At 47.3% G+C, this 22,372-nt stretch overlaps 1 protein-coding gene across 9 annotated transcripts in view; it reads right to left on the bottom strand.

Annotated features, from left to right (window-relative positions):
* GLT1D1 (glycosyltransferase 1 domain containing 1) overlaps positions 1–22,372 on the bottom strand; it is a 131,088-nt gene that overhangs the window by 16,170 nt on the left and 92,546 nt on the right. For all 9 annotated transcript variants that reach the window (XR_008538604.2, XM_016924622.4, XM_016924623.4 and 6 more), the window contains 2 exons: positions 21,274–21,394; positions 11,271–11,369 (listed from right to left, as the gene is read on the bottom strand). Coding sequence is in view for 8 of the 9 variants with exons in the window: in XM_016924622.4 (XP_016780111.1) it covers positions 11,271–11,369; positions 21,274–21,394 (220 nt within the window). In the remaining variant the exon portion in view is untranslated. The remainder of the gene's footprint in view (positions 1–11,270; positions 11,370–21,273; positions 21,395–22,372) is intronic.

The following is a 22,372-nucleotide window of genomic DNA, read 5'->3' as shown; positions in this document are numbered from 1 at the left end:
GAGCAGGGCCGTTTGTGCTCCTGGCGCTGCCCGAGCTCAGGCTCTGCAGTCGGACCCCAGTCCTCACCCAGCTCTTCACCCCACCCAAGTGGCCCGAGGCAAGGGACCCACCCTCTCTAGCTCACTGGAGAATCTGTGTCCCTAACAATACACCAGCCCAGGCACCCAATCACAACCCCCAGGCAGGCTGTCCCTATGCTGCTCGGGTGAGGTTTACATCTGTTGTCCTAGTATTATTATTATTGAGACGATGTCTCGCACTGTCACCCAGGCTGGAGTGCAGTGGCATGATCTCGGCTCACTGCAACCCCCACCCTCCGGGTTCAAGTGATTCTCATGCCTCAGCCTCCTGAGTAGCTAGGATTATAGGCACCTGCGACCCTGCTCAGCTGATTTTTTGTATTTTTAGTAGAGATGGGGTTTGGCCATGTTGGCCTCGAACTCCTGACCTCAAGTGATCCACCTGCCTCAGCCTCCCAAAGTGCTGGGATGACAGGCGTGAGCCACTGTGCCCAGCCTGGTGTGCTTGTATTATTATTAGTCCACTCTCAAATGCTTCCCAGTATCGTACAATAAGCCACCAGGTCACACTACTTGGAAATCCACATAAGTGACAGGGCGCAGTGGCTCACGCCTGTAATCCCAGCACTTTGGGAGGCCGAGGCAGGCGGATCACGAGGTCAGGAGATGGAGACCATCCTGGCTAACACTGTGAAACCCCGTCTCTACTGAAAATACAAAAAATTAGCCAAGCGTGGTGGCAGGCGCCTGTAGTCCCAGCTACTCGGGAGGCTGAGGCAGGAGAATGGTGTGAACCCAGGAGGCGGAGCTTGCAGTGAGCTGAGTTTGCACCACTGCACTCCAGCCTGGGTGACAGAGCGAGACTCTGTCTCAAAAAAAACAAAGCAAAACAAAATCCACGTAAGTTTTGCATTAACCTCCAATGTAGTTCACACATGCTTTGTCCCGAGTTTCCTCTGGGCTTAACTGGAAATCCAATCAACGCAGCAGGGTCTGCATCTCGGATTTCAGGCTGAGGACCTACTGTGTGCTGTGCACTGGCTGGTGCTTACACATCCTGGATGCGTTGAACTTCCAAGAATTATAGATGTTACGTTAAAACACTTTTAAAACATAAGAGAGAAGTAATATGTTACATAATATTGGCCAGTGGCCTCCCTAAATCCGTAAGTAGAACGTAACTCGAAGTAAGAGTGAGACAGGAATTTCTCCCTGGGTTCTCAGTGCTCTGCACCGGGTGGGAATCCTGCTGTGGGCTGATCCCAGCACTTAAACATCAGTGCTTTCCATATTCCACGGCTTCCCCTAGTGCGCAGTGCTGCAAGCTGTGAACGCGGTTGAGTATTGGCAGGTTTTTTTCCAGGGGAAGGGAGAGGCAATAGTGCATGTGCCCTCCCTCAGCTATTCCCCAAAGAGAGGTCATGATCTCCACTCTCCCGAAGAAGCATCGAGCAGAGGGCAGGAGAGGTGTCCAGGATCACTCAGCTTCCAAGAGCAAAACTTGAGATCTCAGCGCAGCCCTGCCTGAATGAAAGTTTGGAGGCTGATGTTTTCTACCGGGCCTCACATTTCCCAAACATTAAACCGTTGACTGACTATTAAAGCCATTCGCGTTTGAAGAAAAATTAAGCTATCTTTAGTGAAAACGCAAGTCACATAGAACACTATGGCCAGAGCCCAGCCCAGAATACCCACTGGATAAATGCTAGCTCTGGTCAATGTCATTATTCCAGAACTTATGTTTTTCTATAGCTGTGCACCATACAAACAGAACCTCCAAGCAAAATAGGTTTGAGCTACACTTTAAAAGTCTGACCCTGGGACAGTGTATAGATTCACAGCTTCTATTAAATGTCAAATGGATTTTAATTTCGAAGCTATAAAACAGAGCAATAAAATACCTAGGAAAATAGCTCAACCCTTTTCTACTTCTTAGAAGGAGAAATAACAGGATTGTGGTGGTAAAGAAAAAATCAATCTTTAGTAGGTTTGGAAAGCTTTGCTTAAATTGAAGTTTTCCAGGGGTGAGGTACATAGAAATAGAGATTATTCTGTTCCTACCAGGGCTGAATATGTTTAATCGTCATTTTTTAAAAAAAAATAAAAAATGGTTTTTTATTCAGTTCAGTAGGCTGTCATCATAAGCTCCCTAAAGCAAACTTCCCTCCAGATTCCCATTATCTTTGTGCCAACAGCTGCCACCCCCACCCCGGGACCCTGTGCTCACCATTCACCTGTCAACACACATTTAGTGCCAGGTGCTGCCCAAGTGCTGGGGCTGTGTGCAGAAGAGCACAAAACCCCCCAAATGAGGCCTCACTTCCCCATATTACACTTGGAGAAACTGCTCTCCTGGATCTAGCAGTCTGAGGGGGTTGGGGAGGAGGGTGTGGGGAGCAAGCAGTGTGGCACCGTGACACATGCCAGGAAGGAAATAAGATAGGGAAGGGTGGTGAAAAGACGCTGGGGACTCAAGTTACCTGTGAGGGAGGAGCAGAGATGCCCACGTGGCCGCAGAGCAGCAAAGGCAGAGTGGTAGGCAGTGGTTAGCTCAGGGACAGCTTGCTGGCCATCAGAAAAAGTTTGGACTTTCTTCCAAGTGCAGCCGGCCACCCCTGGGGCATTTCAGGCAGGGATGCTGGCTGGTATGCACGCCCTCTCAGCTCAGCCCTGGCTCCCAGGAGCATGCTGCTGTCTCCTTCTCTCCAATTGCACCAGGGACTCCTACTCCCAGCCGCTCATTGAATACAGAAAGATGCAGTGGTTGCAGGGGGAAAGAGAAACATAAGGTTTTCTCCAGTAAGACCCTATGAATCCCCTTGGATGATCTTCCATCATCTCAAATGTGATGCATTAATTACCTGAAACAGTCCTGTTTCTGGAGGTCCCATCTCTGCCACTGTGAACACATTCTTTCCTCCTCTGCAGCCAGCTGCATTGGCATCACTGGAAACTCTTCCCTTGCCTTCTTCCTGGAGCTAGTTCTCTTTTTCTTTATTTTTGAGACAGGGTCTTGCTGTTATCCAGGGTGGAGTGCAGTGGCAAGATCTCAGCTCACGGCAACTTCCATCACCCAGGCTAAAGCGGTCCTCCCGCCTCAGCCTCCCCAGTAGCTGGGACTACAGGCACGAGCCACCACATCTGGCTTTTTACTTTGTCTTTCTTTTTTTTTAAGCAGAGACAAGACTTTGCCATGTTGCCCAGGCTGGTCTTGAACTCCTGAGCTCAAGCAATCTGCTTGCCTTAGCCTCCCAAAGTGCTAGGATTACAGGTGTGAGCCACCACGCCCAGCCTCTGGGACTAGTTTTCTATTGCTGCATAACAAATAGCCACAAACTTGGGACTTAGAATGACATCCATGTATTGTCTCATGGTTTCTGCCAGTCAAAGTCCAGGCACAGACATAGCAGAGCTGACTTTTCAGCTCAGCATCCCACGAGCCTGAGATCAAAGTTTGGGCTGGGCTGGGCTCCTGTCTGGAGCTTGGGGTCTTCCTTGAACCTCACACAGTTGTTGGCAGAATTCAGTTTCTGTGGTTGTAGGACCCGAGCCATCTTTCTCCCACTGGCTGTCAACCAGGGTCGCCCCCAGCTCCTAGAGGCTGCCCAAAGTTCCTTGCCATGTGGATCCCTCCACAGGTCCCAGTCTCTCTGAATTCTTCTGTCCTTGACCTCTAGATCTAAATTTAAAGGGCTCTGATGATGAGGTCAGGCCCACACAGTTCATATCTTTGATTAACTCAAAGTCAACTGATTAGTTACCTTAATCACATCTGCAAAATCCCTCTTGCCACGTAACCTACCATAACAGCCGAACACCAGGAGGCAGAGGCCACAGGCCATCTCAGAACTCTGCTCACCACACTCCCCTATGTCCCATGCTCCTTACATCTGAGTTCCCTTTCATTTAGGCCATTCCTTCCCTCACACCTTCCACACTGCACTACACCTAACTCTTCCAATGCATTGCACACTCTCACGCCCCTAAACTTTTGCCCAGGTGATTCCCTCTACTGTGAATGCCTTTCCCTGCCTGGGGAATCTTGTCCTTTGAGGCCCAGCTCAACGTCCCTTCCTTCCTTAAACCTCACCCTGCACAGGTAAACCTGCAGGCTTCTCGCCAGTGGTCCTTAGCAATCTCTTCACACTAATAACACAACATGCCAGGATGATGAGGCTCCAGGTCTGGCTCTGACACTTACAAACTAGTTAACTGGGCTTCTCCATGCCTCAGTTCTCCCACTGGTCCAACGGTGATTATGAAGGTGTTGACGTCATGGAATTGTTGTGAGAGTTCATGGAGTCCATCCATGTAAAGCAGCAGGAACCATGTCCATCACAGGGTGAACATTTGACAAGGGGTCATATTGTGGGGTGAATGTTTGTGTCTCCTCAAATTCATACACTGAACTGCTCACCCCCAAGGGGACGGCAGGAGGTGAGGTCTTTGGGAGGTGACTGGGTCATGAGGATGGAAAGATTGGTGTCTTTGTTGTTTTGAGACAGGGTCTCACTCTGTCACCCAGGCTGGAGTGCAGCCACGCCATCATGGCTCCCTTGCAGCCTCTACCTCTCAGGCTCAAGTGATCCTCCCATCTCAGCCTCTCGAGTAGCTGGGACTACAGGCATCTGTCACCACCCCCAGATAATATTTTACTTTTTTTGTAGAGACAGGGTTTCTCCATGTTGGCCAGGCTGGCCCTGAACTCCTGGGCTCAAGCAATCTGGCCTCCCAAAGTGCTGGGATTATAGGCATGAGCCAGCGCAACTGGCCAAGTTTAGTGTCCCTATAAAAGGGACCCCAGAGAGCCGTCTCGGCCCTTCCACCATGAGGACACAGGGAGAAGACAGCTGTCTATGAGGTGCCCATCTTGGACTTGCAGCCTCTAGGACTGTGAGAGAGAAATGTTTGTTGCTTAAGCCCCCAGTCTATGGTATTCTGTTACTGCAGCCAGAACAGACTAAGACAGGTGTCGCTCATGATGGGCCGATGATGCAGAGGGCATGCTACCTGCTGCCGCGCTCTGCCATCTGCGCACCACCCACAGCCGACTGTGCATTCCCGAGGGCCTTGCAGCCTTTCTGTTTCATTCCTTCACCTTCAGGACCTGGCTCCGTGCCGGGCACATAGTACGAACTCCATAAAAGCTCTCTGCCTAACATGACTGTGCGTGATAGGAGCCAGCACACGTTAATTTTCGTGTAGAGAGAGAAAAAAACACCTTTTTGTTTTTGTTTTGAGGCGGAGTCTCACTCTCACCCAGGCTGGAGTGCAATGGCGTAATCTCGGCTTACTGCAACCTCCACCCCCCGGGTTTAAGCAATTCTCCTGCCTCAGCCTCCCAGGTAGCTGGGATTACAGGCGCCCACCACTATGCCTGGCTAATTTTTGTATTTTAGTAGAGATGGGGATTCACCATGTCACTCAGGATGGTCTCGAACTCCTGACCTCAAGTGATCCACCCGCCTCGGCCTCCCAAAGTGCTGGGATTACAGGTGTGAGCCACTGCGCCCAGCCTCCCACTGTTGTTTTATCACATCAAGTCCTTCCTATTTTCTGGCCCATACGACCCTGGAATCAACCCCACTCCACTCCCAAACCCACAGCAGGCCCTCCTGGGACAGCTGACGCCTCTTCTGTCGGGAGTGAGGAGGACACTGATGGCCAGAGGCAGCCTGGACTCTGGGACCAGATGTCACCTTTGATGTGTCCTCCTCAGGTAACCCACTGTCGTTGGTGTGCACAGTGTGCTCCAGCTGAGTTACAGTTCTCATTTTCAGCGGAAAGGGGTATCCCTGATCCAGAGCAGAGGTCACAGGCTGGCAGCAAATCTCCCCACGAATGTGTAAGTAGGTCCCCATCGTGTTTAAAAGAATCATTTTGGCTGGGTGCGGTGACTCATGCCTGTAATCCCAGCACTTTGGGAGGCCAAGGCAGGCAGATCACAAGTCAGGCTGGTCAGGAGTTCCAGACCAGCCTGGCCAATATGGTGAAACCCGTCTCTACTGAAAATACAAAACTTAGAGGGCATGGTGGCGCACACCTGTAGTCCCAGCTACTCGGGAGGCTGAGACAGAATAATCACTTGAACCCGGGAGGCAGAGGTTGCAGCGAGCTGAGATCACATCACTGCACTCCAGCCTGGGCGACAGAGGGAGACTCAATCTCAAGAAAAAAAAGGAATTATTTTAGAATCTGACTGAGTTGTCTACATTTATAAATCGGTAATACCCACATAAGAATCGACTTTCAGCCGCTCTTCAACAGCAGCAAGGGCTGTATGTCTGACCCCAAGGTCCCTAGGGTTGCACCTGACCAGGCCACCTCACCCCCTGCATACCTGGGTGCCCTCCAGACACCTGAGCTTGAGCCTCCTGCCCAGCACAGGCCACACTGTGTTCTACTCCCTCCACTCATTCCTTGCCCACACCTGTTTGCCGGGAAGTCTTTCCCTAAAGACCTCATTGCTGCTGCCCAGGCTAATCGATGCACTGCTATAGCCACTGCTGATGTCTTAGTCCTGTCCCTTCTTAGATGAGATGTGAATATTCATTCAAAGACTCTGGACATTGTGTCTAGACCCAGAGCTAGCCCTGCAGGTCTGCAACAGGCAGCTAGGAGAACAATTGACTGCCCCGATCCCACTATACACTGCAGCTCACTCCGCCCTTGAAGGCATGACGTGTGCAACCCCTCACTGGAGCACGCACACGGGGCCGCCATAGGACACAAGTGCCAGGAGGCCGAGGGGGACAGGGGCACACACACGGGGCTGCCATAGGACACAAGTGGCGGGAGGTGGAGGGGGACAGGGGCACAGACATGGGGCCGCCATAGGACACAAGTGCTGGGAAGGGAGGAGGGGGACAGGGGCACACACACAAGGCCACCGTAGGACACAAGTGTCAGGAAGGGAGAGGGGGACAGAGTTCGGGTTACCAGAAAAACTGCCTGACCCACAGAGTGAGTGTTATGGTTTCAAAAAAAAAGGTCACATTTCTGTTCCTTTCGTTGGTTTAGTCTTTACGGTGGTTAATTTTATGTGTCAGTGTGCCTGGGCTAAGGGATGTCCAGATAGCTGGTGACGCCTTATTTCTGGGTGTGTCTATGAGGCTGTTTCTGGAAGAGATTAGCATTCGAATCTGTGAACTGAAGAGGGAAGATGCACCCTCAGCAATGTGGGCCAGCACCATCCAATCTGAATAGAACAAAAAGGGGAATCTTCCTGCTTCTTGAGCTGGGACATCCATCTTCTCCTGCACAGAGACATCTAAGCTCCTGAATCTCAGCCTTTCAGACTCCAAGAATGTGCAATATTCATCTTTCTTTGCCTGCCTTATTTCACTTAATATAATGACCTCCAGTTCCAACCATGTTGCCATAAATGACATGACTCCTTCTTTTTTATGGCTGAATAGTACTCCACTGGCCATATGTACCACATCTTCCTTATGCATTCATCTGTTGATGGACACTTAGGTTGATTCCATACCTTGGTGACTGTGAGTGGCGCTTTGATAAACATGGGGGTGCAGGTGTCTCTTCCATATGCTGACCTCCTTTCTTTTGGATTCACACCCCTGATTCTTGGGCTTTTAGCCTCGGACTGAATTGCACCACTGGCTTTCCTGCACCTCCAGCTTTTAGACAACAGATGGTGGAACTTCCTGGCTTCCATAATCATGTCAGCCAATTGCTGTAATCTCCTCACACATTTATATCTGTCTCCTACTAGTTCTGTTTCTCTGGGGAACCCTGACTAATACTGTTTTATAAAAGAGTCACAAAATGAAAAGAATAGGGAATGCCCTTTAACAGTCACCCACATCCTTTACTGTATGTAAAATCAGTTTTCTGTTTTGAAAAATAGGTAAGTGGGGTATTAAACATACAATCTAACGTGTTGAACTTCATCTTTTTATATCAGGTTTCTTTACATTCTCGATTAGAAAATAAAAGCGAATGCAGAACTACTAACTGCACATTTAGCATTGATTTGAATAGCATACATGGTAATATATACTCCATATATGTACATAACTAAGGCTGACGCTCTGACATGGACATTCCTTCTTAAAAAATGGAATGCTGGTTCTAACGCATATTGAAATATATATTTAATTTTTTTTTTTAGATACCCAGCTCTGTCACCCAGGCTGGAGTGCACTGGTGCAATCTCGGTGCAGTCTCGGCTCACTGCAACCTCCCCCTCCTAGGTTCAAGCGATTCTCCTGCCTCAGCCTCCCGTGTAGCCAGGATTACATGCACCCACCACCACACCTGGCTAATTTTCATATTTTTAGTAGAGACAGGGTTTTGCATGTTTGCCAGGCTTGTCTCGAACTCCTAACCTCTGGCAATCCAACCACCTCAGCTTCCCAAAGTACTGGGATTACAGGCACGAGCCACTGTGCCCGGCCTCATATTTAAAATTAGTCTTGCCAACACTGGCAACCCACTAGTGGTTCCTTTCATCTGAGTTTCTTAGTCAAGATTCATAGAACCATAGTCCCTGACTTATTTAAAATGCATGTTGTTGTTTAAAACAACAGCTCCTACCCCATGCTAGGTAAAATTGGAAGAAGACTGTAAAGAAAACCAAACCAAACCGAACCAGATGCGACATCCACGTCTAGCACACTCTTTCAACGTGTGTTAAGAATCGCAGCCTCCCCCAACATAAAACCAGAAGAGTTCTATTTTTTTTAACATCCTTTGTGAAATGAACACGAAAGCGCTGGAATCAAAATAAGTCTGCAACTAGACTCTGTGAGTGCCGCAGAGTCGTGTCTGATGGCTCACAGGAAGCCGGTAACTCGCAGAAATGACCTGAATACATCGGAGGCACAATAGTGATTTGCAGACATTAAAAGGAGTATCTTACAAGAGGCTGTATGAAATTGGAAGAGCCAAACAGCTTTCATTCTTTTGTTCAGCCTAATAGATCCACTTATAAGGGATTGCTATTCAGACGTTCACTGATAAAGTTGGAGTGCTTTCTTTGGTCCTCTGAAATTGAGCTATAAAGTAAATAGACGTTGCCTTTTGGGAGATGGAAAAAAAAATCCCAGAACACTTTGCCAGAGCGGATATTAATATTCGCTGACCTGAAGCTTGGCTGGCATTGATTTTGAGAGACATGGAATATGGTAAAAAGCAATAAGCCTTTGTTTGGAGAATCAACAAGTAACTACTGAAAACTCTTCCTATTCTGATATTATTTAGGTTTTTAGGTATTACTATCAAAAGAGAAGCCTTTAGTGCTACCTACACCTTTTGTAGACAATAACAGAGAAACTCCTGGGTCCCACCTTTGCTATTTCCCTCCGCTTCCCGGGATGGTCAGTGCATTCATTCATGACCTGCTGATACCTTGCAACTTGCAATCTCCACCCCCACCCCGTGCCAGCCCCCACTCCGTTGCTGCCCCACCACCACCCGCCGTTCCCCACCCCGCTGCCACCTCCCCCCCCCCACCCCCCCCCCCACTGCCTCATGAAGCTGGCTTTCATCTTGTTTGTGCTGGAATTTGTTTACGACTCTGTGAGAAGCAGGCAGTGAAAAGCATGACACGTCACCACACTATAGAAAGGGAAAGTTGAACTTGAATTAAACATCTGCTGTAGGAAATCTTAAAAACTGAATATTCAAGTATTTGAGTTTTTAGTTTTTAAGCATAACTTTCTGGATTTCGGAATATCATATGTGCTTTAATAAAGATGGTTAGGCGTAAAACCTAATATTTTTTTAAGAAGCTAATTTTGCTCAAGGTGGTGCTCATGCCTGTAATCCCAGTACTTCAGGAGACCAAGTAGGTGGATCGCTTGAGGCCAGGAGTTCGAGACCAGCCTGGGCAAAAAGGCAAGATCCTGTCTCTAAAAAAATAAACAAAATTAGCCAGGCGTGGTGGTGCATGCCTGTAGTCCCAGCTACTTAGGAGGCTGAGGTGGGAGGATCGCTTGAGCCCAGGAGGTCAAGGCTGTAGTAAGCCATGATCACACCACTGCACTGCAGCCTGGGCTACACAGTGAGACCCTGTCTCAAAAAAAAAAAAAAAAAAAAAAAAGATTTTTATTTACTACTGCCTAACAAGAGGCATATGTAGTGACAATGCCTTCCTTTTTTTTTTTTTTTTTTTTTTTTTGAGGCAGAGTCCCACTCTGTTGCCTATACACAGTGCAGTGGCGTGATCTTGGTTCATTGTAACCTCCATCTCCCGAGTTCAAGTGATTATCCTGCCTTGGCCTCCTGAGTAGCTGGAATTACAGGCATGCACCATGCCCAGCTTTTTTTTTTTTTTTTTTTTGTCTTTTTAATAGAGACGGGGTTTCACCATGTTGCCCAGGCTGGTCTCAAACTCCTGACCTCAAATGATCCTACCACCTCAGCCTCCCAAAGTGCTGGGATTACAGGCGTGAGCCACTGGACCACTGCACCCAGCCAACACCTTCCCTTTTGATAATATCCATGTTTACTGAGCTCTGAGCATGTTTCATGTGCGCCTCTAAGCTCTGCCATCAACTCATTCAGCGCATGTCACGACTCTAAGAGGCAAGTATTACTATAAGCTCCACTTATCCAGAAGAGAAAGTGGGGCTTGGAGACTCGGCCAGGGTCACTCTCTGCAGGAGGCACTCAGGGCATCGGATGCAGGCAAACCCTGGACCGCAAATCCCCAGAACTGTCTGTGGCCCCCTACACTGGGCAACACCTTTCCATGCTCCTGGGAGGTGATGGCACACATGTGTGCCCCAGAAGTTACCGGATAACCAGCTGGACCGATGGACAGGTACATGGCCCTTTCTTCTATTTCCCGACATTCACACGTGTTTCTGTATTTACACAAGAACCCTGCATACTTTGTGCATTTGTTTCAAGGAATGAAAAGTGATCGCATAGGCGCCCATCCTCTGAAAGCCAGCAGATGTTCCATAAATACAAGGTTGTGTCTGAGAGTACACGTTTCAGAAATCAGAAATCCGAATATCTCAGAGGTGATTATCTTTCCCAGCCCCTTAGAGCAACTTGGCAACAGAATCAGGAATGGAACTCAATGCTCCTGTTCCCTAGGCTTCTGCTAGTGGCACACCCAGGCAGCTGCCCAGGTGATAACAGAAGACAGCATGCTCTCTGCAGGGCTCCGGGTAGGACAGGAATACTAAGCGCTAACAGAAAGAGTCTCTCCATTAAACATAGAGGAAAACTATTCAGATAAGGTGAGTGAATGGAGGGAAAGAACTTTTCTTTACCTGAGGATTGGAAAACAGTAGCCCTGTGACTTCATGCTTCACCACGGCAGCATTCCCGGGGATGTTCCTGGCCAATACCGGTACTTCTAAATCCATTGCCTGGAGGAGACAGGAGAAAAGGGGGTGGAAGGCAGTCATTTCAAGAGCCTCTGCGGCAAGCTGAGTCAGGGTGGGGCAGAATAACTTCTTGGGTTAACTGGACCTCTGGCACCTCACAAAAAATATGCCTTTCCAAAACAATATCCGAATCTCAACGGCATGTTTTCAAAATACATCTGAGTTTTAATTACTTACTATGTTTGGAAGCTCTGAAACACTATACGCTGTAATCGTTTGTCTGACATAATTATTGCAGTGTCACAAAGAACCCCCTCTCTCTGAATGCTCATTTGATACCTCTTCACCGACCGCATGGAGCATGCATTTTTAATTACCATCATCACTTTCCCTGAGGAGCCATTTCCTTCCAGCACAGGCAAGGGACTATGAATGCCACAAAAACCAAACTCAGCTCTCTGACATGCAGACAAAAGTAAAAGGAAAACGATTTATCATTCCGATTATTCACGAAGCCGACTTTCCATTTCTGAAGGTCTGGAGATATGTGCCTGATGCCCCACAGCCTGGCAGCACCTAGCAGCTGTGCCACAAGAAGATGGCCTGACAGCACAGTGTGCAGCCCTGGCCTCACCTGCCCAGAAAGGAGGCATTTTGCGGGTTCTCTTTCTACAGTGTTCTAAGTTCAGTGATGTCAGGTTGAAAGGAAACAGAAGCCAACTTCAAGGGGATCCCACTGACCACAGCGGGACAATTTTGCAACTTCAAAAAGAATAATGATTGTAACAGATGGTAACACACTAAATTTCAAAAATACCTGATTCCCTAGTCATGAGAGGGAAATGAAAGGAAAGAGGAGGAGGAGGAGGAAAAGTAGGAGGAAGAAAAGGGAAAGCTCATCTCTGCAGAAGAGTCTGCACGTATAATAAGTGTAGACAGAAGAGCGGAATTAGAAAATCATCACTTTGTAACCCCCAGTGTAATAAGTGATTCAGGTGAGGATCGGGGATGAACAGTCGATCCTAGTGGATCCCGATCAAATCCATTGAGTAAAAGGTCGTCGGGAAACAGGATACAGATGGTCTCTGACTCATAATGATTCGACTTAGGATTTTTTGACTTCATGATGCTGCAAAAGCAATACATGTTCAGTAAAAACCATATTTCAGCAACAATATAACCATTCTGCTTTTCACTTTGAGTACAGCATCCAATAATATCTTCCATGAGATATTCAACACTTTATTATAAAATAGGTTCGTGTTAGATGATTTTGCCCAACTGTAGGCAAATGCAAGTCTTCTGAGCATATTTAAGGTCAGCTAGGCTGAGCTATGATACTTGGTAGGTTAGGGGTATTTAACATAAGCTCCGCCTCCCGGGTTCACGCCATTCTCCTGCCTCAGCCTCCCGAGTAGCTGGGACTACAGGCGCCCGCCACCAGCTAATTTTTTGTACTTTTAGTAGAGATGGGGTTTCACTGTGTTAGCCAACTCACAGTATTTTCAACTTGTGATGGGTTTATTGGGAGGCAGTCCCATCATGAGTCCTCATATCCCAAAGCACCACTCCACAGATGACTTATCAATCACAGAGGAGAGGTGAGGGACAGGTGAGCCTTCACAATGGAGCCATCTGTCACCAACAGCCAGAAGAGCTGACCAGATGCGTCTCCCGTTTGACGTGGTGGGAAGTACACATCACCTGCGTGGAGTCCCAGCTGGAAGTGGGATGTAAATCCAACCCTGAGGAATGCGTCAGCCAAATCTATCGGTATGTTCTCAAGGACAACTGACCAGGACCTTTCAGAGGGTTCAGTGTCATGAGGAGCTATGGGGAGCTGAGTTGGGGGACACTAAAGAGACACAAAGCCAAATGCAATGCATGACTGGTGTGTGGATCCTGCCTGAAAAAAAAAAAATACAACACCGAGGGAATTATGTATGGAGTGCACATCCAGTGATGTAATTTAACTAACACTGAACTTTCTCAGGCATGCTCATGTCTTCTCAGGTGCAGGAGAAGACACCTATCTGCAAAGTTTCAGAGAGAAATATTAGCAGTGCCGTGATCAACCTCAACCACCTTCTTTCAGATGATTTGGCAAAAGAAAAGAGAGAGAAAGAGAGTGTATGTGTACACAGAGAGATGAGGGAGAGGGAGAGGAAGCAGGAGGATGAACGTGGGTGAAGGGTACACAGGTATTTGCTGTACCATTCTTTCAGTTCTTCTACAGATTTTACACTTTTTAAAAGTAAACAGATAATCACATATGTAAGGGAAGCTCTGAAACTGACCTGCCTGGGTGTGAATCCTGGTTCCACTAGATACTAGTTGTACCATCTTGGGTCAACATCTCAACCTTCCCCAGCTGTTTGACTGTTTCCCCTGAGGTAAACAGAGATAATAAAATCTCTTTCAAAAGGGTAGTGGGGAAGATTAAATAACCTTTTTGCAGGGGAAGACGGGACAGGGTCCCAGGAAGAGGGGACAGGGTCTCACTCTGTTGCCCGGGCTGGAATGCCGTGGCTCAATCTCAGCTCACTGCAACGTTCGCCTCCTGGGCTCAAGCAATCCTCCCACCTCAGCCTCTCTAGTAGCTGGGACTACAGGCACACGCCACCATCCTCAGCTAATGTTTTTAAAAATGTTTTGTAGCAATGGGGTCTTGCTATGTTTTCCACACTCATCTGAAACTCCTGGGATCAAGCAATCCATCCACCTTGGCCTCCCAAACTGTTGGGATTACAGGTGTGAGCTACCGTGCTTGTCCAGATTAAATGGCTTAATACTACAGAATTTACATCTGTCTCTGGGAATTGTTATAACTGCAAATGAGATTACAGTAGCAGATGGGCTTCCTACCTGACTCAGTAAGTTTTATAGAGCATAGTGACCTGTCCCAGGTCTTGAGAACGCACTCCACACCCATAAATCCCAAGTGAAAAACAGGTGACCTTAGAACCAGACCTCGAGATAAAGCAAATTAAAATTATATTAAAGCTATATTAGCCTGGGCACAGTGGCTCACGCCTGTAATCCCAGCACTTTGGGAGGCTGAGGCGGGAGGATCACAAGGTCAGGAGATCGAGACCATCCTGGCTAACATGGTGAAACACCATCTCTACTAAAAATACAAAAAAAAAAAAAATTAGCCGGGTGTGGTGGTGGGTGCCTGTAGTCCCAGCTACTCAGGAGGCTGAGGCAGGAGAATGGCGAACCTGGGAGGTGGAGCTTGCAGTGAGCTGAGATCGCGCCGTTGCACTCCAGCCTGGGCGACAGAGTGAGACTCCATCTCCAAAAACAAAAACAAAAACAAAAACAAAAACAAAAACAGGTGACCTTAGGACCAGATCTCGAGATAAAGTAAAGTAAAATTATATTAAAGCTATATTAGACTGGGCGCAGTGGCTCACACCTGTAATCCCAGCACTTTGGGAGGCCAAGGCAGGCAAATCACCTGAGGTCAGGAGTTCAAGACCAGCCTGGCCAACATGGTGAAACCCCGTCTCTACTAAAAAGACAAAAATTAGCCAGGCATGGTGGCGTGTGCCTGCAATACCAGCTACGCAGGAGGCTGAGGCAGGAGAATCGCTTGATCCCGGGAGGCGGAGGTTGCAGTGAGCCAAGATTGCGTCACTGCACTCCAGCCTGGGCAACAGAGTGAGACTCTGTTTCGGAGACAAAAAAAAAAAAAGCTATTTTAGTCATTGTTAGTGCGCACATGCCAAAGAAGGAAGGAATTTGGAATCTGGCCCCTTCCTCACTCCACACACACAAAATTCACTCAAAATGGATCACAGACATAATGGACAAATTAAAACCATAAAATTCTTAGAGAGAAATACACAAGTTAAGTCTTTAAGACTGTGGGTTAGGCAAAGCCTTCTTAGACATGGCATCAAAAACACAAGCAACAACAAGAAAATAGGAAGATTGGACTTCCTCAAAAGTAAAAACTTTCAACGAGGTGCAGTGGCTCATGCCTATAATTCCAGCACTTTGGGAGATTGAGGCAGGAAAATTGCCTGAGGCCAGGAGTTTGAGGCCAGCTTGGGCAATATTGTGAGCTCCTTTTTCTACAAAACAATAAAATAATAAAAATAAAATTAAAAACTTTTGAGCTTCAATGGAAACCATTAAGAAAGTGAAAAGACAATCTACAGAATGGGAGGAAATATTTAGGAAATAAATATCTGATAGGCTGATAGGAGATTTGTATCTATAATATATAAAGAACTCTTACAACTCAACAATAAAAGGAGAACACAGTGAAAAAGTGGGCAAGGGGTTTGACTAGATACTTCTTCAGAGAAGGTATAAATGGGGCAATAAGCATGTGAAAAGATGCTCAACATGGGCCAGGCGTGGTGGCTCACGCCTGTAATCCCAGCACTTTGTGAGGCTGAGGTGGGAGGATCACTTGAGGCCAGGAGTTCAAGACCAGCTAGGCCAACATGGCGAAACCCGGTCTCTACTAAAAATAGAAACAAAATTAGCTGGGCATGGTGGTGCACGCCTGTGGTCCCAGCTACTCGGGAGGCTAAGGCACAAGAATCACTTGAACAGGGGAGGCGGAAGCTGCAGTGAGCCAAGAATGTGCCACTGCACTCCAGCCTGGGCGACAGAGCAAGAGTACGTCAAAAAAAAAAAAAAAAAAAAGCCAGTCGCGGTGGCTCACACCTGTAATCCCAGAACTTTGGGAGTCCGAGGCAGGCAGCTCACCTGAAGTCGGGAGTTCAAGACCAGCCTGACCAACATGGAGAAACCCCATCTCTACTAAAAAAAAAAATACAAAATTAGCCAAGCGTGGTGGCCCAGGCCTGTCATCCCAGTTACCTGGGAGGCAGAGGCAGGAGAATCACTTGAACCTGGGAGGCGGAGGTTGGGGTGAGCCGAGATCGGCTATTGCCCTTCAGCCTGGGCAACAAGAGCGAAACTTCATCTCAAAAAAAGAAAAAGAAAAAGAAAGAAATTTCCCTTTTCAGCCCCACCCCCCGCACCCCACACCCCTGCCCAGGGACCTCATTCTAACTTGATTACCTCTATCTCCAAATACGTTCCCATTCTGAGACGCCGGGGTGAGGACTTCAACACAGGCATTTGGGGAGGGGCCACAGTTCAGCCCATGACAGCATGGAGGCTCCCTGAGCACATCCCCGCCGCCCACTGTCACGTCGTGCTGCTGCGCTTCCTCCTCAGCACTTACTACGTCCTAAAGTTCTCTGTTCACTCTTCCATTTGCCTGCTTCCTGCCCGTCTCCCAGTCCTGCTTTCCGTCCCTCACCAGGACATGGGTTCCATGATAACAAGGCCCTTTAGCGTCTGTCCGCTGCGGCATGTCCAGGGCCTGGCAGACCTGGCACTCTACACATTTCTGCTGAGTGACAGAAGGCATGAACTCACTCATCCCATCTGATGGTCCATGGCGCAAGGGGAGACGCAGGGGAGGATTCCACACCGTGGTGGGCATGGCCCTGCCTCCAAGGAAAACCGCAGTTCAGCAGAAAAGATGCAACGCAACCCACTCACGACGTGAAATGAACAGAGGGTGAAGAGACTTCAGTGTAATCTGAGGGTTGCACATTTACAGAAAACTAGTTCCGAAGTCAACTCTCGGAAAACCAACAAAATGTACCTTTAACAAAGGAAACGGCTTAAGGAGAGAAGAACTTCTGGACGTGGTGACGTTGTGCAGCTGGCCCTGACGGAGACGGGCGGTGCCTGGGCGGACAGTGCATAGAGGTGAGTGTGCTTGACCTCAGAACATGCCCCGTGAGTCCACAGCGGGGCACCGTGCGTGACTCACAGGCTTGCGACGGAAAGCGGTTCAGAGCCAGTGTCAGGCACCCCACTCTGGGACTAAGACAAGTGAAATGTCAGGATCCAAGATGCACCTGACACCTTTGTGTCTGAACTCACTTGATTAGAAAAACAAACAAACAAACAAACAAACTGGCAAGCAAAAATTGCCTACATTTACAGTGTACAACATGATGTGTTTTTGTTTTCTTTTGTTTTGTTTGAGATGGAGTCTCGCTCTGTCACCCAGGCTGGAGTACAGTGGTGTGATCTCAGTTTACTGCAACCTTCGCCTACCAGGTTCCAGCAATTCTCCTGCCTCTGCCACCCTAATAGCTGGGATTACAGGTGCACATCATCACACCTGGCTCATTTTTGTATTTTTAGTAGAGACAGGGTTTCATCATGTTGGCCAGGCTGGTCTCGAACTCCTGACCTCAGGTGATCCACCCACCTCAGCCTCCCAAAGTGCTGGGATTATAGACGTGAGCCACCGCGCCCGGCCACAACATGATGTTTTGATACACATCTACCCCGTGGGATGGCTAAAGAAGCTAATTAACATATGCATTACTTCATACTTGTTTTGTGTGGTGAGAACACTTAAGATCTACTCTTAGCAATTTTCAAGGATATTGTTATTAACTGTAGTCGCCATGACGTGCAATACAGATCTTTTGAACTTATTCCTCTTAATTGGAAGTTCAGGTCCTTCAACCAACATCTCCCCACTCCCCACACTCCCAGTGTCTGCTACACACCATTCTACTCTCTGCTCCTATGAGAACTCACTTGATTTCTTATTTTCCCCAGATGAGCTCTCCAAGCTCTTAGCAGGCAGAAGGAAACTTCATTTGCGACTCTTTGTAAAAGCCTTTGTGGCTAGGATGCCATTTTCAGCAGAGCTGATAAAGGTTTACAGAGACAGTGCCTCTGTTCTACCCTGCAGAACAGTCATAAGACACTCAGCAGCCAGGCCCCTCCCCAAAACAAGTGAAGCTGATCTGTGAGGGGTGGGCAGCATCACCTGTATTTATGGTTTTTTAAGCTTCAAGGTCATTCTGGTGCATACCTGGGGCTGGAAACCACCATGTCTAGATTTTCTTGCAGAGAGGTCGGCTTGCATTTTAATGGTTTTTACTAAGCGTCTGTCAAGTCAAACAAGCATTGCTTGTCACGTGGCGATGGAGTTGGGCTACATGTGCCCGCAGCACATTCGGATCTTACATAATTGGGGCTACAGTGATTCTCAATGGGGGTGCCAACGGCATTTGGGTACAACTCTGATGCAATGAATTGATTAGAATCAATTCAGATAGCTGAAGTGTTCAATCATGGAATAAGTGTCTATCACTTTTGAAGGAAGTGATCTTTTAACCTTTCAGAATTAGCTATATTCTGGCACCTTGAACCAGCACCCCACCTCCCTGCAGCTGCTCCATCCCAAATACATGCCAGTAGCATCTTCCTAATGATGAAAACTCAAAAGGCCCTTCACTTTTCAAAGTGGGAAAGGCATCGCACTGCCGTATCCACACACACACTTACAAACACTTACAGACACACACACACACTCAGAAACTAGTCAAGGTTAAAGTGACACAGAGTCGCAGCTGCCTTTGAATGCCTTCACATCCCACTTCAATCACTAGGGCTGGAGTCTGGAAGCCAAGAGGCCAGGAATCCCCTCCTTCCTGCAGGTGCTCGTCTCTGCTTTAGAAGATGGGCTTCCTCTCTCTCAGGCAGAGCGTGTGTGTGCGCGTACACGTGTGTGTACGTGTGTGTGCATGTGCATGTGTGAGCGTGTATGTGTGTGCATGTGTGTGTGCATGTGTGTGTGTGCTTGCGTGTGTGTGTGAGCCTAATCATGATGGCTGGGATAAGCAAATAACTGATTATATACTTTTAATGTAATTCTCTGCAGGATTCAACTCCGTCAAAAAGCTCAAAAGTGGAAACAACTGATTAGTTGTAGAAGTGTTCACCCCGCTGCCCACAAATCCATCTAAAGTTTGATTTTTGGAGTTTATCAGTAAGAAACGTGTTTCTGCAAATGGGACGTTTCTATGCTTCCATGGGAAAATACAGCTAATTCTGAAAGGTCAAAAGGTCACTTCCTTCAAAAGTGATAAGCACTTATTCCATGATTAAACACTGTGGCTATCTGAATTGAATTCTAATGAAATGCACCCTTACCACTCCTCTAAAATCAGTTTCATTCAAAACCCTTCGCCCAAAGGTTATTTTGGAGTTTTCAAAAGGAACACAACATCAACATTTTAAGGCAGTCGGAATTGCTAACAGCTGCCTTTGCTTTGAAGTAAATGAGGTTTGACAGCGATTCATCCGCAGTGAAGTGCTGTGTGTGCTAGTTATAAAATCATTCCCGAATTTCACTCTACCTTTCCTTAAGAAGTTGAAAAAAAATGTATATTTACCTACAAAGGAGCAGTTCACAATAGTTCAAATACTGGTACCATAAGCATATACACTTTTAAAGCCTACATGACGAATAAAATGTATTGCCCCGAGGACTGCAGTTGGGAGGTGATTTGAAAGGACAACGGAAATTAATACTAGTGACAACCCCTAAGCGGAGGTGCTGACATCTGGCTGAGGATGATCATGTTACAAACTCACACTTTGTGCTCTGAAAGCACCTAACAGCAGATTCATGGGCATGGACACACAGCTTCTGCCATCTCCCTCTGTGTTTTTTTCTTTGGGGTCTTTTTTTTCTTTTATAAATGATGCCAAATTAAGAGCAAATATTATGCATACAACGTCAGTCATTTCTTAAATGTAAGGAGAGGATTTTTTTCCTAGTTTATTTACCATGTTCTCTCTGGACCCCAAAGGTTTGCAGATCTTAACTTTTGTCAGTAAGTTCAGTACATTCACCTGGTATCCAAGGGGATACATGGATATCCCAAAGACTTATGATAAAGTAACAGCGTGAACCTAAGTAGACACTGACATAAGAAATCCACGTATTCAGAAAGAACACATGAAACCTGGATCAAAGACCTCAGGAAGCAGTGGCCACATGTTTCCTTTCGACAGGAAAACAGGCTTTATCATGTGCCCGTCAATGCTTGTTTACGCCATGTCTGTCGTGTGCAGTGTGTGTGCTGAGAACCACCAGGGGAATCAGGCTTGCGGTCCTGGGTGCTTTAATTGCATGAGGAAAACCCAGTGCTAAAGGCTGGCGTTGGTGTGAGTGAGCCCAGCCTGCCCTTTTCTGGGTTCATTCTTCAGGGGCCCCCAGGGCAATGAACTAACAACGAAACAAGAGAAGGAACATCTTTTTCTGTGAGACACATGCTGGTGATTCTCTCTAGGACCTAATATCAAGCACCGAAGATAATGGTTAAATACCCCAGGCAAAAACCTCTCAAGGAGGAGAAGAGATGAAGGTGGTCCCATTGCAAAGGGAATGCGAGGATTGCCAGGATCTTTTACAGAAGAGGGGACACAGCCCAGCCAGGGCCTGCCCGGGTTTCACGAGCGCGGCCTTCCCACTCCAGCCTCGGTCCTGAAAACACAGATATGCTGGTGGGGAATTGCAGAGTGGTGCTGGGATAGACACATTTTGTCAAAAAAGATGAAGCGATTTTATAGAGCTGACTGCTAGATGAAGAGATCAGATCCACCCTGGCCCCCACGCCACCCCGTCATCTATGATCACTACCCTGCCCCTGTCTCCTGCCACCTGCAAAGTCCAGCCCTTTCTTCCCCTCCCTTAAATTCAGGAATTACAGAACATATGGAAAAGAAAGAGAAAAGATCAAGTAAAGGGAGGCTTCCTGCAAAAATACCTTCAATCTGTTTCCTGTCCCAATCTTTTGTAACCTTAGCTGCCTTCCTGTCAGAGATATTTAGAGGGTCAGAGAGGCAATGCTATCCCAGTTTTATTTTACATCGTAGCTGGCAAGGAGAGATAGCAATGAGAAATGAAATGATATTTTTAAACTCCCAGATAGAACTTCAAAAGTACTTTTGAACTCCAACAGGTGTGCTGCTTGGCCTTTTTAGCTTTGAGAAGTGCAGAATGTTATTGACAAAGACGTCGCCTCCGTAAATAGGAGAAGGAGTGATGGACAATTTCATACTCCCACTTTCAGTACTCGAGTTACATAATTACCTCCAAAATTGCAGCTGACATGCCTTCAGAGACAGAGCTATTCACCACCGCGAAGCAATTCTTCACCACTGCGTGCAGATCTTCTTGAGGCATCTCTCCAATCAGTCGTACCCCAGCGGCTCTGAAACACAAAGCAGGAGGAGTGGCTCTGATTCCAAGAATCTCATGGGTAGGCAGCTGGGAGGAGGAGAGATGACAATTTGGGTGTAATACTCTAGATCAGCAAGTAAGCATTGTTGACCAAGCGTTCAGCCAGGAGAACTATACTGGGGTGGAAATCCTTACAGCTCATGTCCCTGACAAGGGAGGGAGGGAGTTGCTTAACATGTCTGCTTTTGCTTTCAATATGCTCCATAAAGACACCTGCTCTCAAGGACTAGAAGAGTCAGAGACAAGGTTCGTGCCATTTTCTCTGCATGATTTAGAGAACATTTTTCTAATAATTCAACTTTTTTTCAAATAATTCTTTAAAATACTAATGAGACAATAAGAATAGAAATAATAGAAATAGGCCAGGTGCAGTGGCTCGCACCTGTAATCCCAGCATTTTGGGAGGCTGAGGCGGGCGGATCACCTGAGATCAGAAGTTCGAGACCAGCCTGGCGAACATGGCGAAACCCCGTCTCTACTAAAAATACAAATATTAGCCAGGCGTGGTGGTGCGCACCTGTAATCCCAGCTACTTGGGAGGCTGAGGCAGGAGAATGGCGTGAACCCAGGAGGAGGAGCTTGCAGTGAGCTGAGATCGCGCCACTGCACTCCAGCCTGGGCGACAGAGTGAAACTCTGTCTCAACAACAACAACAAAAAAAAAGAATGGAAATAGAAATACTAGAGACGATAATGTCAAAAATTATGTTTTTTTTGACATTTGTGCTGGGAACAAAATTTGTGCTGGGAAAAAAAAATTTGTGCTGGGAACAAAAGACCTGTTCCCAGCACACAGCGCTGACAGCTATTTTGTCATAGACATTTTGCCTTGTTCTATTTTTTTCACCAGACAATGTAAATCTTCGCCTTTCTTCGATCTTCCCCGTCCCCACCACTGGCCACCACTCTCATGGCTCTGCCAGGCCTCCCTTCCCCGAGCAGGTGATACT

The sequence above is a fragment of the Pan troglodytes genome, chromosome 10 (genome assembly GCF_028858775.2).
Source record: "Pan troglodytes isolate AG18354 chromosome 10, NHGRI_mPanTro3-v2.0_pri, whole genome shotgun sequence".
Taxonomy (NCBI): domain Eukaryota; kingdom Metazoa; phylum Chordata; class Mammalia; order Primates; family Hominidae; genus Pan; species Pan troglodytes.
Note: the sequence above shows the minus strand (reverse complement) of the source record. Positions and strands in the feature narration are given on the sequence as shown.